The 17,985-nt window shown below is 35.6% G+C and overlaps 1 protein-coding gene across 1 annotated transcript in view; it reads right to left on the reverse strand.

Moving 5' to 3' along the window:
* SPAG16 (sperm associated antigen 16) overlaps nt 1-17,985 on the reverse strand; it is a 992,367-nt gene that overhangs the window by 289,948 nt on the left and 684,434 nt on the right. The window contains exon 14 of the mRNA XM_047084254.1: nt 5,707-5,772. Within this exon, the coding sequence (XP_046940210.1) occupies nt 5,707-5,772 (66 nt within the window). The remainder of the gene's footprint in view (nt 1-5,706; nt 5,773-17,985) is intronic.

The following is a 17,985-nucleotide window of genomic DNA, read 5'->3' on the forward strand; positions in this document are numbered from 1 at the left end:
TTCTTTTCAAGTGCACATGGAATCTTCTTCAAAATAGATCACATATTAGGCCATAAAGCCTCAATACCATGCCATGCAACTTTCCCAACTACAATGGTATGAAACTAGAAATCACATGAAAAAAACCTGGAAAAAAATACAAACATGTGATTAAATAAAATGATACTAAACAATCAATGAGTCAATGAAGCAAGAGAGGAGTAATCAAAACAATACATGGAGACATATGAAAATGAAAACACATTGGTCCAAAATTTTCACTCATGATAAAAACTCTCAACAAAAATCAAATAAGGAACAATATATGGAAATCATATATGAAAAACCCATACTTATTCTCAATAGGGAAAAACTGAGACAACCTACTGAATGGGAGAACATATTTTCAAATGATATATCCAATAAAGGATTATCCAAAATATATAAAGAACTTCTACAAATTATCACCAAAAAAACCCAAACAATCTTACTAAAAATGGGCAGAAGACCTGAATAGATATCTCCAGAAAGAAAACATACAGGTGGTAAACAGATACATGAAAAGATGCTCAACTTCACTAATGGGAAATGCAAATCAAAGCACAATGAAATATCATCTATATCTGTTAGAATGTGTAAATCAAGAAGACAAGAAACAAGGCAAGTGTTGGCAAGGATGTGGAGAAAAGGAACTGTTTAGAAATACTATATGATCCAATAATTCCACTACTGTGTATTTATCCAGGGAAAACCAAGACACTAACTCCAAAAGATATATGCACCTCTATGTGTATTGTGGTATTATTTAAAATAGCCTAGACATGGAAGCAATCTAAGTGTCCATCAATAGACAAATGGATAAGGAAAATGTGGTGTATACACACACACACACACACACACACACACACACACACACACACAGTGGGATATTACACAGCCATAAAAAAGGATGAGATCATGCCATTTGAGACAACAAAGATGAACCTGGAGGGGATTATGCTAAGTGAAATAATTCAGACTGAGAAAGCCAAATACCATATTATCTCATTCATAAATAGAATGTAAAAAAAATGAGTAAACAAAAAGCAGAATCAGGACTATAAATACAGAGAACAAACTGATGGTTGGCCAGGGGGGAAGAGGATGAGGGGTTGGGCAAAATGGGTGAAGGATAGAGGAAGATACAGGCCTCCAGCTATGGAATGAGTAAGTCATGGGAATATAAAGCAGAGAATAAGGAATACAGTCAAAGACATTTTAACAGTGATGTTAACAGGACCAATGGTAGCTATATTTGTGATAAACATAGCATAACACATAAACCTCTTAAATCGCTAAGTTGTTCACCTGAAACTAATGCAACATTTTGTGTCAACTATATTTAAAAAAAAACAACCAGAAAGCAACCAATTTGATGGTATAGTATATTAAAATCTCCCACATTATTATTTAATTTTAATTTTAATTTTTTTAATTAAAAAACTTTTTAATTAAAAAATTTTTTTTAATTATTTAGTTATTTTGAGAGAGACAGAGAGAACATGAGTGAGGGAGGGACAGAGAGAGAGGGAGAGAGAGCATCCCAAGCAGGCTCTGTGCCATCAGTCAGTGCAGAGCCTGACAAGGGGCTCAAACCCGGGAAACTGTGAGACCATGACTTGAGCTGAAATCAAGAGTCACACACTCAACCAACTGAGCCACCAAGGCACCCCAATTCTCTTGCATTTTTAAATCCTTTCTGTACAGGCTAAAGAATGTAGATTTTCCAGGTATGTAATATAGAGAAAATTAGGTCAAATTGAACTAAAGTTCTTTGCAATGGAACTGACAGAATGGCAACTGAAGAACCTAAGCTGGGGTAAAATGATAAAGTGAAGGCAGAAAGGTGATAAGAAGGTGAGTGAGATTTTAACTGATTAGACCGCTCAGTCAGGGAGAGAAAATGTTGTACTGGATTTACCTAAGACCTGGAAAGACAAATAAGCTTTCAGAAAAGCATGCTTGGAAATGCGATTTTGGATGCAATACATTTACAGTTAATGACTAAGGTGTTCAGAGTCTGACTTCTGGAACATGTAGCTGAGGAGAAAAAGGGTGTTGGAGAAAATGTGGTCAAGGAAGTACGTGGTCAGACTATCTCATGGGCCACATAGGTAGAGAAAGAGTGATTCAGGAACTGTAGTCTTCAAAGAATGAAGGAGAGTGCCTGGGAGATTCTCAGCAGTGAAATCTATTCAAGCGGTCAATCTGCTTTAGGATTTCAGTGGGATGCTGGTGTATTTTGAGTTTAAAAGATCTCATTTGATCCATGAGCCCTCACTTAATTCTGGAAGTCAATTTTTTCCTTGATGACCCTTAAAATGAAGTTAACTTAGACCATACTTCCTTATGGTAGAAAGTGCAGGGTAAGATACTTAGGGATAGAATGCAGACTGGACTTACTCTTTTCCCATACCTTTATGTTTTATGAGTTCTTTGGCTTTTTGATGTTTTCATTTTGATTTTATGGCCATTTTGACATACAGAAGGTGTTATATTTATTTCTGTTATTGATAGACCTTTCAAGCCAGCAGGTTTTCCCTTATTACTTAGACTTTCATTTCCAGAGAGTTATGTTTGTTCCTCAATCTGAGCTCATTACCCCTCCCATCTCTCATATACCCTTCACTACCATTCTCCATATACATAGTCAGCCAATTCCCCTAAAATCCCAACACTTCCTTTATCTTCCTCGCTTAAATTGTGACCCTGAATATCATCCACAATTACCACTTTCCTTCTAGATCTCTTACCCTCCACATGACTCAAGGTCAACAGATGGAGTAGGTATCTTCCTTGGTACAAATTCCTTAAACCCATGTTTCTCTTATCTATTCAAAACTTCAGACTGCTGTAAAGATAACACTGATTGACTTCATGTTCCTTCACCTCCATTCTTGGCAGCTACAGCTTTCACGGCATTATATATGTGGAAAACAAGTTAGAATTTGATTTGTCTTCTATTAAGGCTATATACAATGTTATCCATTTTTGAACCAGAATATCCATATTTTATTTAATTGCAATAAAGACACATACCTCTATATTTGGAAAATCAATATAACAATATTTGAATTAATACAACAGGTTAATTAGAAGAATAGGACTTGAGGTAAGTCTGAAGACTTCTCTTTCTAATTAAAACCCTATAACTACTAGAATTGTCTTTGATCCTGTACAGCCTTCCAATTTTGTTCAACAATGAGACTAAATTCCTAGCTTAAATGTGTGAGGTGGAGGTAAATACTCCCAAGGAAAGATACATTGGTATTCTAATAGAGTTGATTTATAGTGTTCACCTGACTTCATCAGGCAGGCACAGCAATAGCCACACTGGCTACCTGCCTTTGAAAACAGCTGGAAACAGCCACGGAAAGATGTATTAACATACATATATATGTGTTATATATGTATACATATATATGTATGTTATATATGTACATATATGTGTTAACATACACATATATGTTATTATATATATATATATATGTTATTGGTTTTGTGTTTAACATACATTGAATTTTCTATTACTAGTTTTTCAGCAATTACTGTCAATTTTTAAAATTTTTGTTTTGCTTTACAAAATGGACTTAGTAGAAAGCTTTCATAGTTCCTTAAAATGTTTCATTAAACAGATTACTTTAAAAAGCAGTTTTAAAAAATATCTATTTCCAATAGAAAAATCAGTCAGAAATAAAGACATCATAGCCCTAATAATATAACATAGAAACACAATTCAATTTATGTAGAGTTTTAGGACCATAAATAACTATCGTATGTTGGGTGTTTGTTTCTGCGTTTCTTGGTTGCTAGCTAGGTAACACTGAATTTTACATTTATGATTTCTGCTCAGAAGTTTAAAATGTAGAATTTACCTAAAACTGTGTTTACGTAAATAGCTAAATACATTTTTAACTAGTAATACAATTTGAATACATATCCCTAAAGGCATCAAACAATTAGCAAGTCTAATTCTAAATAATTCAAATCTCTGCCTGCTATATATGCACTGTATAATTCATTTATTATGACAGCTTTGTCTGATGGTTTATTTGAATGGGAACTGTGTCACAATGCCATGTCCTTGAGTAAAAGTCTTTGTGCTCTTTCAGTCACTACTACCTCCTAAACTTTTGATATTCTTTGGCAAGTATGTGAAATAAAACCGTTTCCAAAACAACTGACATATGTGACCAAAAATTTCACTTAGGAGTGTCAGTCATCATAACAAAATATCATTTTGTTAATATCATATTTTGTTAGCTATCTCAGACATCTGGGCCTCATATTCATCATCTTGCTTTTGTATTATGTATACTTAATGCACATCTTCCTTGGTTGCTAAATAAATAAATTTAATTTGGCTATTTCCATATTTATTAATTTTGTTATTTGAGATGTTAAATGGTATGTCTTTTTTAGCTATGTTATTGCTTACCAAAAATAAAATGCCTAACTCACAAAATAATTTATTTCCATTTAGCTTCCATTTAATTTTCTTAGGGTATGTAAAGCTGTAAGCTGTTTAATAGATTTTTAGCATAAATATCCTTATATCATATGGGTTCATAGTGTTTAAATGGCTCCATAATTCTGCTAAAAATAAAATTTTACTTGGTACCTAGAACTAATCCATAATATACTGGCTCAATAGAGTCAATTAAATGGAAATTCCTTACTAAGATGAATTTGTTAAAATATAATTGTAGTTGAGCCCATCACTAACATTCCAGGTGTCATTCACAGCGACACCAGCACAATTTTAGTTGGAGCAAACAACATGCCTTTAGAAGAAATAATTTTTAGTGAGCATTTTTCTTCCGTCTAAAAGAATAATAACAGCATGATGGTATCAGAATTTTGACAACGCTGTCATTTTGAAGTTAGAAGTAGGTAATCTATCAGATTAATTTTTTAGCTAATTGGGAAAGAAGAGGGATATGGAATTAAGATTCACACTCTATTGGGAATTTAGAGACAAAGTGAAATGATAGCAATAATTAAATCATAGAGTTTGAAAGGACTTGAGAGGTCATCTATCAGTCAAATAGCTTTCATCTGAGAAAGAACAAACTTAAATCATCCTTCCCTGAGAACTATCTGCACCCTTTTAGCTTAGCAACTCAAAGCCGTGTTTAACAGTCTTCCTAGTTGGTGAAATCATCCTGATATCTGAATGCCTCAAGCTTATGGATAAACACTTTTGCTATGTCATCAGTTTATATGAAGAAAGATATATTTGAAACCTTTCAATGAGCAATTGAAAAACTGTCAAATCAAGGTTGCTCTGTTCTAACCTGAAGGAAGTCTATTTTTCTTTGACGGCTTTTTTATTCTTGGGTTTCCATTCAAGCATTTTCATTATTTTTATGATTCTACATTAATATTTACAAGTCTATCCTGCTTACTTTTGTGAAGCTCATATTAGACAAGACACTTTAAAAAATGTGTTTAAGTGGAGTAAGTATAGTAGAATTCCTCGTCATTCCTCCCACTGTATATTGTACATGTGTGTTTTAAACTTCTGCAACCCAGACTATATATTTTTTCCACTGCCATAATTAATCCCTAGCCTTGTTCTCTTCACCCTGTTAACTTACCATCCCCCCACCCCTGGGACTTTGTTTCAATACAGTTAACTTGTATATATGAAGTATTAAAATAATTTATCCAGAGAACTGAACTCACCCTAGGAGTGAAGGTGGCATCATTGACAGAATGCATATGACCATAAAGTGATTGCTCACAGTTACCCTAGGAAGACAAATCAGAAATAAAATCAAATAAATTTCTCCAAATATGTGACAGAAATCAAAAGATAATTAATTTTATTTGGTTTAAAGTATTGTTTAGTCCAATAATGAAATTATACATTCTCATGATAGAAAATGTTAGCTTTTGCTATCAGCTACCATTCAAAATCAGACATGGCTGTGCTGGTGTGTTATACATGCTGGTCTATGGACTGAAATTCAAGTATCCTCACTTTTATGCTACTGAGCTGGTGGTGAATTCTCACTATGTGAGAATTAGCATAGTTTTCAAGCCATGGGGTCAACGTTTACAGACGTTTCTTGTTTTACCTCATTTCCATCATAGCTAAGTATGTAGGGTTCTTTTGTTTGTCATGGAATACAAGATCACATTTTATTTCCTGAATTTTGAAAGTTTGTTATTAATATCATTACATGATAAAAATGTTATAACACATGTAAATTCTTTTTAACACAAAATAATCATTTGTTTTATGAACACTATACTTCACATCTATCCATTCAGGTCATCTTTTCCAAACAATAACTAAAATTATTAGCCACAAAAATTCCCAAACTTCAGTTTAAATTATCTCAAGAAAATTTGGCTCACAACACATTACATGGGGGATTTTAATATGGGGACTTTTAATTTTGACACCAATGTTCAAAAGACATTCTTAATTATCTTATGGAAATAACACAAATTTTGTAGAAGAACCAGAGAAAGTCATGTGTGGAATATTGTTTGTATAATCTTGTTATGGGCTAAAATTCAGATGTAATTGAACAATGTATTCATTCAACAAATATTTTTCAGCAGTTAATCTATGTCAGGCACAAAGAACCTTGAACATAAAACATAACATAAAACAAAGCATCTTGTCTTCATCCACCCTATATTATAAGTGGATAGGGTGGGAATAGATATTTTAAAAAGTATAAAGTGTGTTTGTGGAGATCATAAGTATTGGGGAAAAAAAAGAAAAGTCAGATAAGGTAAGGGGTATCATGGGTTTTGGGATTGAGGGGCTAAGAGTAAACCAAATTATCAAGGGAATGATATGGTTTGACTACATTTAAAAAGTAAGGTTTGAACAAAAATTGAAGAAAGCCAAGCAGACATCAAGAGAAAAAGAATTCCAGGAAGAAGGAAAAGGTAAAGCAAATGTCTCAGAGATAGGAGTTTTTACATAGTGTATTTCTAGAACAAAGCAGCCAATGTGGCTGGAGAGAGGTCAATCAGGAGAATAGGCTTATTAAAAGGCTTCATCTCCTCTCATTCACTACCTGGTATTTACTTAGTCCTAAACCCATTTACTGCTGGTTGAAAGACTACAGAAAAGATTACAAAATGAGATATGGAAGAGTATTATCATCATGTCTCCTCATTGCTATAGGACATCCATGGAATAGTTTGGAACTAAGAAAAGTTAGACAGGCTTTATAACTAAGCTCTGTTTAGTCCTATTACTGTTGTGTTCACAAAGTTAAATTTCAAATATTTATTTACAGAATTAATGCTTGCTGTTAATCCCTTTTCACAGAATGCAAAATTTCCCCACATGAATTTAAATTTCACAAAAATATGTTGAAACATCTTGGTACTCTTTCCAGATCCCCCTGCCCATGTTATTCTGGTTCAATTATCTTGATACTGTTACAACTTTAAACCAATTATGCTGAGAATTTCAAATTCTCTAAATACCCAAAGTAGAAATAAATTACTTACAAAGCCAAAATGGCAAAGTAAAGTAAAGTTATAATTAGCTTTAATATATTGTCTTAGGAACTTTTATAGTTAATTTTCTTTGAGAACTAATATCATATATAGTTGTATAATATTATACGTGCATAGTGAGGGTATATATATATATATATGTATATATATATATATATATATGTATATTTAAATTAGCAAAATGTTTTTTTTTTGCATTAGTAAAAGTTTTACATTTGATGCTCTTCTAAAGTGAGAATCTCTAAACTATTTGATTAATTGTTAAGGAAAATGGAGTTTTCTGATTCAAATCCTCAATGCCAAGTTTTAATTCAAAGTAGAATCTCTAAGGCACTCTTGAAAAGCCCTGGAAATATGGGGTTATAATGGAAATGCTGACAGACCACATTTGTGCTGGTATAACAAAACCTGACTTGAAGATAAATGTTTCATGAATTAGGAAAAGTTAAAAAAAGCTTTTCTATCCAGCTTTGTTCCCAAGATAAAAGTGAATCTACTCTTTTTGTGGAAGAGGGAATATGTAGGTTACTAATATTCTAGTCTGCAAACAGCCTTAATCAAAAGTAATACCCAAATCGGGATAGTAAAATTTGGAATATTTTCTTTGATGAATTCTTGTCAGAATTGTTTTCTTTCAAAGAAGTGGAAAAAAATGTAAGAGTGAAGAGCCTTATAAGAAAAAAGCCAAAACAAACAAACAAAAAAAAACAAAAAAACCACATGTGACCCAACATGTCATTGCACCAGTATTTAATTCTCTCAGAGAAGCTGTGTGCAGTGATGATTGCTATCACTGGCCCTGGGGATAGAAACGTCTGGGACTTACTTAATTCTTGGATCTGCTACCTAATAGCAGTGTGACCTTAAACAAATTGCTTCACTTCATTGTGCTCCAATTGCCTCATTTAATTCTCCAAACAAACCTATAGGTTAAATACCGTTACCGTGCCAATGAGGTAATGATATTTAACCTATAGGTTTGTTTTGAGAATTATATTGGAAAAATGCATGTGAAATGTTGATGGAGTGCCTAACACAGAGTGACAGCCTGACAAATATTAGCCCTGAACTTGCAACATAGACCACCGAAATGCTGATGACTTTCAAATAATCTCTGCCCTTAGCTCTCCTGCCTTCTTAAAGATCCCAATAAAGAGTAGTAGAGGCATTGGTGCTGCCTTTTCTATTTGTCTGTCAGATTCACTCCCCATGTGGCACTGTCCTACTCTGTGCCCTGCTCTCTACCAACGACATCGCTTTGGGCACTCAAGCTCTTGGGTGTCTGGTTGGATTCATCCAGAGGGAAGCATCAATAGGATATGAAAGAGCAGAAAGATAAAGAGGACAGATAAATGACCACTTTACCTCTCTTCCTGTTCAGCTGTGATTTTGTCACTGGTCCTGTTTTCTACCTAATCCCACTACTCATGTTATGTGGGTCCTTGGCCATGACTATAGCTCCAATGTGTCCAGTAATGCTCTCCTTGCCCTGCCCCTTCAGACTTCCCATTGTTGCTAACTCTTGGTTGCTGTGTTTGGTCCCTTAATCCCATTCACATCTCTGTAAACATTCAATTTGAGTTTACTTCATGTATCATCTGTTTCCTGCTAGTGATGCAGCATGTCAGACATAGTATGCAAAAGCAGACTTTTTTACTTACTATGTCTCAACTGTCTATCTTTACTCTGCCAAATCTTTCCCTCTAAGTAAATGGCATCACCAGTTGCTCAAACAAAAAACTTTAGGCATGGGGCGCCTGGGTGGCTCAGTCAGTTAAGCATCGAATTTCGGCTCAGGTCATGATCTCATGGTTAGTGGGTTTAAGCCCTGCATTGAGCTCAGTGCTGACAGCTCAGAGCCTGGAGCCTGCTTCAGATTCTGTGTCTCCCTCTCTGCCCCTCCCCTGCTCGTGCTCTGTGTGTGTCCCTCTCTAAAATAAATAAACATTAAATTTGTTTAAAAAATATTAGGCAATAAAAAAACCCTGAGAATTAGAATACTTATCTTTCTACCCCCACTCCCCTCCTTTCCCTCATCCAGCATATCACCTTCTTCTTCAGCATAGATCCCTACTTTGCCTACCTTTGTCTCTCTTTACTATTACCACTCTGTGCAGGAAACCATCCATCATACGCAGCCCAACGACAGCAGGAGCATCCTTATTGGTCTCCTTGCTTCTACCTCACCCAACTTCCCATCTATTCCTCTCACAGCCAGTAGAGTGATCAATAAAACCTGGATCAGATCACACCATGCTCCTGCTAACAGTCATCTGAACATTACCATCGCTCAGAATAAATTCCAGACTCCTTCCACAGGTATTGGTAGCCAATGAATAGGCCACTCTGCTTTATTTCTTTCATATCATTCATCATTAACTAAAATTGCTTAAAAATCTGTCTCTTTGTTTGTTGTTAGCTTTCTCCCAATAGAATATAGCTCCACAAGAGAAACTTGTTTGAAACTTATTTGTCTTGTCCACCACTCTTATCATCCCCAGGGCCCCAAGACAGCTGTGGTATAATTTGATAAAAAAATTGTTAAGTAAAAAAGTAAACAGTTACATGGAGATCACAACTGAAAATTGGAAAAAAAAAATCTACCCTCACCAGATATCTTATTTTTGGATACATATCTTGGTCTTCTTCCTAATATTTATTTTGATTTTGGTTATCATGACATGTAATGTGCACAGTCTTATTCCTCTCAACTCCTTTGTCATAACTTGGCTCCAACCCTGTAGCATATTTACACTTTGACTCTGCCAAGACAGTTGATGACTCCAGATGAAGGAGGCAACTTTACATTTTTTCAGTGTTCATTATGTGACTAAAGCATCTTGTGCTAAATTATTTACTTTTGTTATTACATTTAATCCTCACAGCAACTCAAGGGCATGGATCTCAACTCATCTAGAGATGAGAAAACAGAAGCACTAATCCACCACTGCAGAGATACAGAGTGCCAAAGGCAAGACAGTCGTAGCTCCTCTTTGTTGTAATCACAAAGTCATCTAACCAGTAATGTGAAAGAATTTGAAGGGAGAAGGTGGAGGCAACTTTTTAATGCCATTTTCAAAGCTAAATTTTTCCAATATTCTTTCTTTCTGGTGCACCTCCTGGTCCCCCTGTGCACCTCTTGGTCCCCCTGTGGTGGTGTGGGGCCACATAATAAGTTCTGGCCAAAGAGCTGAGTGAAAATGACATGTGACACCCCTCTCCTGCTCTTTCCAACCTGACTTGTATAGCACTTAACTAGAAGTACAATATCAAGGGATATCTTTTCCCTCTGGCAGAAACCAGAGCATTCAAGGTGCCTGCTAGATCATTCTGGATCCTAGGTGAGTCAGTGAGCAGAACCCTCCTTCTGTCATATGGAGGACATACACCCAGAGCAAGATATAAATGTTACAGTGGTTTGGAGGTTGTGTGTCACTGTAATACAACTTGGTCTCACCTGACTGACATAAACCCTATGCAGGAAGATTTAGTCTTATGAAAAGCTTTTCTACTATTAATACCACCATGTGAAAAGTTGAAAACATATTAAAATAATACTTATTAGAAGCCTAATACTCAAGACAAAAAAAAAGCTTAAAAACTTAAAAATCATAAAATAATCATAGAATAAAATCACAAATAGTCATAAACTAAGCACCCAAAAATACCATCACTAAAATCATTGAAGAGTGAATATTCACTAACTTATTTTCTCTTCATAAGGACTTATTTATTTGACCAATGGATTCAATATTCTTTTGGAAAAAAAAAAAACAGACTTGAACATATAAAGTAAGCCTCCCAACTCAGACTTTTTGCCTTTGTTTTTAAACAGGCTATCTTTTAAAATATCTTTTTGGTGTGTTAAAGTGTCTTTAGTGGCATACAATATATATGTGCATTTACACATAGTAAAATGCACAAATCTTAGGGTCTTAGCTCAACGAATTTTTATCAAAACATAGAATTTTTATCTATGTATGTATCTGTGTAACTGCCATTTAGATTAAGATCCAGATCATTTCTATCACTTCAGAGAGTTCCCACATGACCTTCTTAGTAAAAACATCCCCACATTTTTTAATTAAATTTATTTTATTGGAGAAAAGAAATCTAGGAACATAGTTGAAAAATTAGATAGTATAGGACACTATCCAGTGAAAAGTTAGTTTCCTATCTCAGGCCATCCCTAGATGCAACAACTGTAATAGTGTCTTTTGCACACTTCCTGGGACATTTTGTGCACATACATTCACTCGTCTTTACTGTGTCATGTTATCTAACTTAGTTCTTGCATAAATGAAATCACACTATTGAGCATTTTGTTAAGAGAGGTTGTATACTGTAGTGTTAAAAAATGTGATACTGGATTAACATTGCAGGTTTTATTATTCAGTTCATTGGAAAGTTATTGGTCATATCTCTCATTTATATAAAAACACCACATTAAGTACTTTATATACAGTAACTCTTTTAATCTACTGTACAAAACTCATAATACTTTAAATTCCCATTTACAGGTGGTGAAATTTGTGTAAAGATTAGCATAGTGCCTACACAAATAATCTACACAGTTGTAGATTAATTTGTATTCTTTTCTATTTCTTGTTTTACTTATTTTTTCTTGGCCACTGAGATTAAAAAAAAAGTCACCACTCTTCTAGGAAAAGGCCCATTGTCATGGTAACAAACACAAGAACTAGTTTTAAACTTGTCTAATCAATTATTAACAGTTCCATAGCCCTGCTTACAAGTAAACAACCAGAACTGGTTTTAAAACTATCTAATTAATCAATGACAACTAACTTCTGTGAACACTTCTTGAAAAGCTAAATAGCATCAGACTCATGATTTGAAATTCAGCCAACTAGCCAAAGTTTCACTACAGTGCACATGTTCCCAAAGCTCATATTAACCTTCTTCTACCTTGAAAAGAGACAAAAAGTAAATCTCAATAACCAACACAAACTATTCTTCTAAGACCAACGTAACCCAGTCCTGCCTGTACAACCAATACTATTCAAAGTAAATTGTCCACAAAAAATAGATATAAAATCAGCAATTGGATTGGCTTAATTAGGATAACTCTTCTTCATTGAAGTATATGATAAATTCAGTTTTTTGGTTTCAGGTATTGACTGGTGGTCTCCTTCTTTGACACCACAGAGAGGAGTAAGGACGTTTTGGTTTGCTAGGGCTGCCATAGCAAAGTACCACAGACTGGTAGCTTAAACAACAAAAATGTATTCTCTCACTGTTCTGGGGGCTAGATACAAGATGAAGGTGTTGGTAAAGTTAGTTTCTTTCTGAGGCCTTATCTTGGCTTGTAGAAGGCCATCTTCTTCTTATATCTTCACATGGTCTACCTCTGTGTGTATTTGTGCTCTAATCTCCTCTTCTTACAAGACCAACAGTCAGATTGGATTAGGGCCCATCCCAACAACCTCATTTAACCTTAGTTACCTTTTTAAAGACCCTATCTCCTTCCCATGGGGTGTGTGGGTGGCTCAGTCAGTTAAGCATCTGACTTTGGCTCAAATTCATGAGTTTGAGCCCCGAGTTTGGTTCGTGCTGATAGCTCAGAGCCTGCCTCAAATTTTGTGTGTGTCTCTCTCCTTCTGCCTCTACCCTCACACTCTCTCTCAAATATATACATTAAAAAAAATTTTAAAACCCTATTTCCCAATACATTTTGAAGTACTAGGGTTAAGATTTCAACATATGAATTTGAAAGGACATAATTCAGTCATACCAAAGGGGCAAGATATCTTTATTCTAATATTTATAAAATATCTTAGGAGTGCAATAGCTATTAGGGCATTAGCTGGTTGCAAAAATCAAACTGTAAGATTATTTTATAGTGTTTATTGTACTGAATATAGAATTTATATACATTATATTAATGCACTTTGAGCTAATATGTAATCTCAGAATGAAAAGTTTAATTTTTTTGATGTTTATTTACCTTTGAAGGAGAGACAGAGCATGAAGGGAGGAGGGGCAGAGAGAGAGGAAGACACAGAATCCGAAGCAGGCTCCAGGCTCTGAGCTGTCAGCACAGAGCCGGAGGTGGGGCTTGAACCAGTAAACCACGAGATCATGACCTGAGCTGGTTGGAGGCTTAACCAACTGAGCCACCCAGGAGCCCCTGAATTTTTATGTCATGCTTGAGCATATATCTAAGCGGATGAATATTATCCATGTATATAACCTTAATGGTTAAGAGCACAAGGTCTGGAGTGACACTGCTTGAATTTGAATTTGGGCTTTGTCACTTATTACATCCTTGGAATACTGTGAGCCTCAGTTTTTCATCTGTAAAATAGAAATAATAAGAGTATCTACTTGATGGTGCCATTGTGAGGATTTAAGTTAATTCATATAAAATGCTTAGATTGCTGCCTGAGACATAGCAAGTACTCAATAAATGTTGATTATTACATGGTAACAATATGCAGATTACAAGTTCTGTGATAGCAGGGATGATGTTCCTTATCTTCATCACTTCATAATGATAACTGCAGAGATGAGCTGGCTCATAAGAGGTATTCAATAAATATTTTTGAATTAGTACACACACACACACACACACACACACACACACACACACAGGCCATTCCAAGGAAAGTTACTAAGCAAGTAATAATAAGTTTGCCCCTCACCAACTTTTCTTTCCTTCCCCACATGACCTCCACCTTTTCAAGGCAATTCAGATGAAAGGGCAAGGATTACCCTCTCAGTACTTTTGATTTTTACAAAAGAATCTTCACGGAGAAGAACTCTAGGAAGTAGAGCCCTAATCATTGAATGTCACACCCATTGGACAGTTGCACAGAACACAGGTACCATTTTTTCCTGTTGGCAGCACTGTCTGTGCCACCCCATCAGCCCTGCCAGCCCCTCACATCACAATACAGACGCACTGTCTCCCCATAGAATTATTCCGGTGTATATTTATTTCTAGAAAATAATTACTTAGAGTAAAATAGCTAAAACCGTTTCAGAAAAAATTATCTAAATAAAACACTGAGGTTAAAGAGAATTATATTGTGCAATTGCATTCTGTGCATTTTCATTTCAAATTTTAGGACCAAGGAAAATTGCTATTAAAGAAGGCAAAGCAAACTGTGTCCAAAGGTGAGCAGAATGAAAGTTTATACCAGCTGTGAGAAAAATATCCTCCTACTCATTACCAGTTAGATGTAGTTATTCCATTAGAGCTACCACCTTAGTTATCAAGTTTAAGAATTAATGTCAAAGAATTTTACAAAGATCCTCTTTTAATTGAACAGGGCCAGATATTTAATGTAATGGAGTAATTTATATAACATTCATATTTTCTGCAAATCTTTTAAAAATAACTTTGTGACATTAAAGAATTTTAACATTATAGGTTTACAAATTCTTAAAGAAAAATATATTCCATTATTATTACTGAAACAATCTCACTGGCATATAAATTGGAGACAGAATAATCATTAACAAGGATCCTGGTTTTTGTTATTTCATATAAATAACCATGTCTGTGAAAGATTGATTGCAGCTTTTAAAATGTTTGCTGAATCCATGTGTAATTAAGATGAGTTAAATATGCAAATCAAGTCTAATTAGCTTCATTTATTAATGTTAGTTTGCCTTGCCTCTACATAATTTCTGCTGTGGATTTTTTTTAGTACATAGTATTTTTTATTTCTTTGTTCTAGATTGAATTGCTGAAGAAACCAGCTTTTTTTGTAGAAGGAGAAAAAGCTTTCATATGGAGCTCTGGGTGCCATTTAGAAGGGAGGGTTTTAAAAAATGTTCCCAGTACCATGAAAACTGACTAAATTGTTATTATATATATTTCCAACCACCTTTCTCTAGACTCTATTTAATTATTCCATTTCATCAAAGAAGCAAACCCTCTGGGAACTTCTTTTGATGAAAATGAGCTTTTGTGACAATATGTCCATCACAGTGATTAAGTAGAACATACAGATTGGGTAGAGCAGGGGGCATCAAATGAACCAAAGTTGACTGTAGAAATACCTTTTCCTTGACAAAACATCTAAATTCTCCTGCATTCACAAAACAAACCTCTGTATGTAAAACCAACAGCCTCACGTTGTTCGTAGTTCTCTTGGAAACTATGAAGTGGGGCATTTACAGGAAACATTGCAAACAATGTGGAGTTGAGAACAAGACATTATGTTTTGCAACACAACAAGGAAAGGAATAACAAAGTGAAACAGGTATTAAAGAAAATGATGAATATGGGATGATGTCCTGAAGACAGAAGACATGATAAGGAAGAGAAAAGGGTGAATGTAGGGAAATTACTGAATGAAGACAGTGGAACCACGGCCTAAAAATAGAAGAATGGAAGTAATAGGGAGAGTCAGGGCCCTGGAAGTCAGGGGACATGTACAAGGGAAGAAAAGTAGTGGAGAAGGATGTGAAAGATCTTATAATGAAGGGAAATTTACTTAGGAAAAAACAAGGGTGAGCAGACTTCTTAGGCATTGTTAAGAGTGGATTTAGGAATAGACAGGGAAGAACTGAGTAAATCCAAGTGGCCTGAGCCAAAATGGAAGGCCAAGTGGAAAGTTTTACAAGGTCCAGCTGCAGGGAAATGCAAAGGGTATCAAAGCCCAGAGTAAGGGCAAGAGAAGCCAGGAGGAGAGCCAAGAATCAGGTCCAAAAATAAATAATTCAGCCAGGACATTGAAACTAAGGGTGCAGGATAATTAAAACAAGATCCAGAGTTTGAGAAACCTGATGCAGAACCAGAGGAAAATGGTCAGAAGAGTATTTTCATAGTGGTACCACTTTCTTGAGTTCTAGTGATTTCAGGCTGAGATGATTACACTTGCCCCACCCTCTTCTTGCATTTTTTCGTTCTTTAATTCTGCCCTCCTAAGGATGAAGAAATAAAATGAGTGGGAGAGAAAATACAATACAAAATATTGAGATTTGAAGCAAATTTAAGAGGTAGGCTGAGAATGAAAGGGCGGGCCTACGCCGGCCGACTCTATCTTGTTCTGTGTCCTTCACTTTGACCACGCCTCCTCCCCTTGAGTAACCTCCTGCTCACCCGTTCAAACTTCCCGATCAAAACACGCCCAGCAACCTGCAACCTGCGTAACAGGACTCCGACCCTTCCCCAGCCAATCGGCTGAGGCCACAGCCATTACCTCACCAACTGCCCCTAGATCCCAGTAAAACCTTTGTGCTTTTGAAACTTGCTCTCTCTCCCTGGTATCTCACCGCTGCTTCGGTGCAGGTAGGGGATTGAGCTCAAGCTAGCTCGAATAAAGGCTCTTTTGCTTTTGCATCGGACTCAGGTCCCTGGTGGTCTTTGGGGATCACGAATTCTGGGCATAACAAGAATATTGTAGGTCCTGGGGTAAAGAGTCTGTATTAGTTTCCTAGAGCTGCCATAACAAAGTACCACACTGGGTGGCTTAAAAAAATTTATCCTCTCACAGTTCTGGAGAAGTCTGAGACAAAAGTTTTAGCCATGTTGGCTCCTTTCGCGCGCTCTGAGGAAGAGTATATTCTATGCCTCTCTCTCAGTTTATGGTGATGGCTGGAAATCCTTCACATTTCTTGGCTTGCAGATGCAGTGTTCCAATCTCTACCTCCACCTTCACATGGCCTTCTCTGTTTCTGTCTTCTTATAAGGAACATCAGTCACAGTGAATTAGGGCCCACCCTACTCCAATATGACCTTATCCTAAATACTAACATCTGCAAAGTGTCTGTTTATAATCCAGGACCATTCACGAGTAACTGGGGATTAGGACTCAAACATACATTTTTGGGGGGACACAATTCAACCAGCAAGTGATCTGTTGTTAAGTAAAAGTAAATTAAAGGATCTAAGTACTATGCATCTTGGAATCTTGGTGAGATCCTACTTCTGGAAGGATCCTACTTCTGAAGAAGTCTTAGTTGAATTGTGGTTTTCAGAGAAGGGGTGGAAAGGAAACAGTTGGTTACCCTAAATATATGTCTTTTTATTATTTAGTTTTTATATGCATAAATATGTTTCCATTTATTTTATATTACTTTATGCTTCACATTGTATTTGAAAGCATCTAAGAAATGATTTCCTTATACAGTAGTTCTCAAAGTGTGGTCCCAGACCCAATCTCACCTAGGATCTTGTTGGAAGTGCACTCCAGATCTACTGTAAAAGAGCTTTGTGGGTATGCCTAGTCATCTGTGTTGTTGTTGTTGTTGTTGTTTGTTTGTTTGTTTTTCCCCAAAACTTCCTCGTGAGTCTGGTTTGAGCACCAGGTGATTCTGCTTAGAGAAACTTGCCTATGATTAGGGAAGAAGCTGTTTAAGGTGACGTTTGGGGTACTTTGGCCTAAATAATATGTGTCTTGAAGAATTTTATCAACAAAGGGAATCAAGCATAACACTGTTATCATAAGTTATTCATAAAAATTAAAATCTTTCCTGCAGTTAGCATTCTTAAAGAACAAA

The sequence above is a fragment of the Lynx rufus genome, unplaced genomic scaffold (assembly GCF_022079265.1).
Source record: "Lynx rufus isolate CCGP_SWC_20201006 ecotype Redwood Valley unplaced genomic scaffold, mLynRuf1.p SCAF_2, whole genome shotgun sequence".
Taxonomy (NCBI): Eukaryota; Metazoa; Chordata; class Mammalia; order Carnivora; family Felidae; genus Lynx; species Lynx rufus.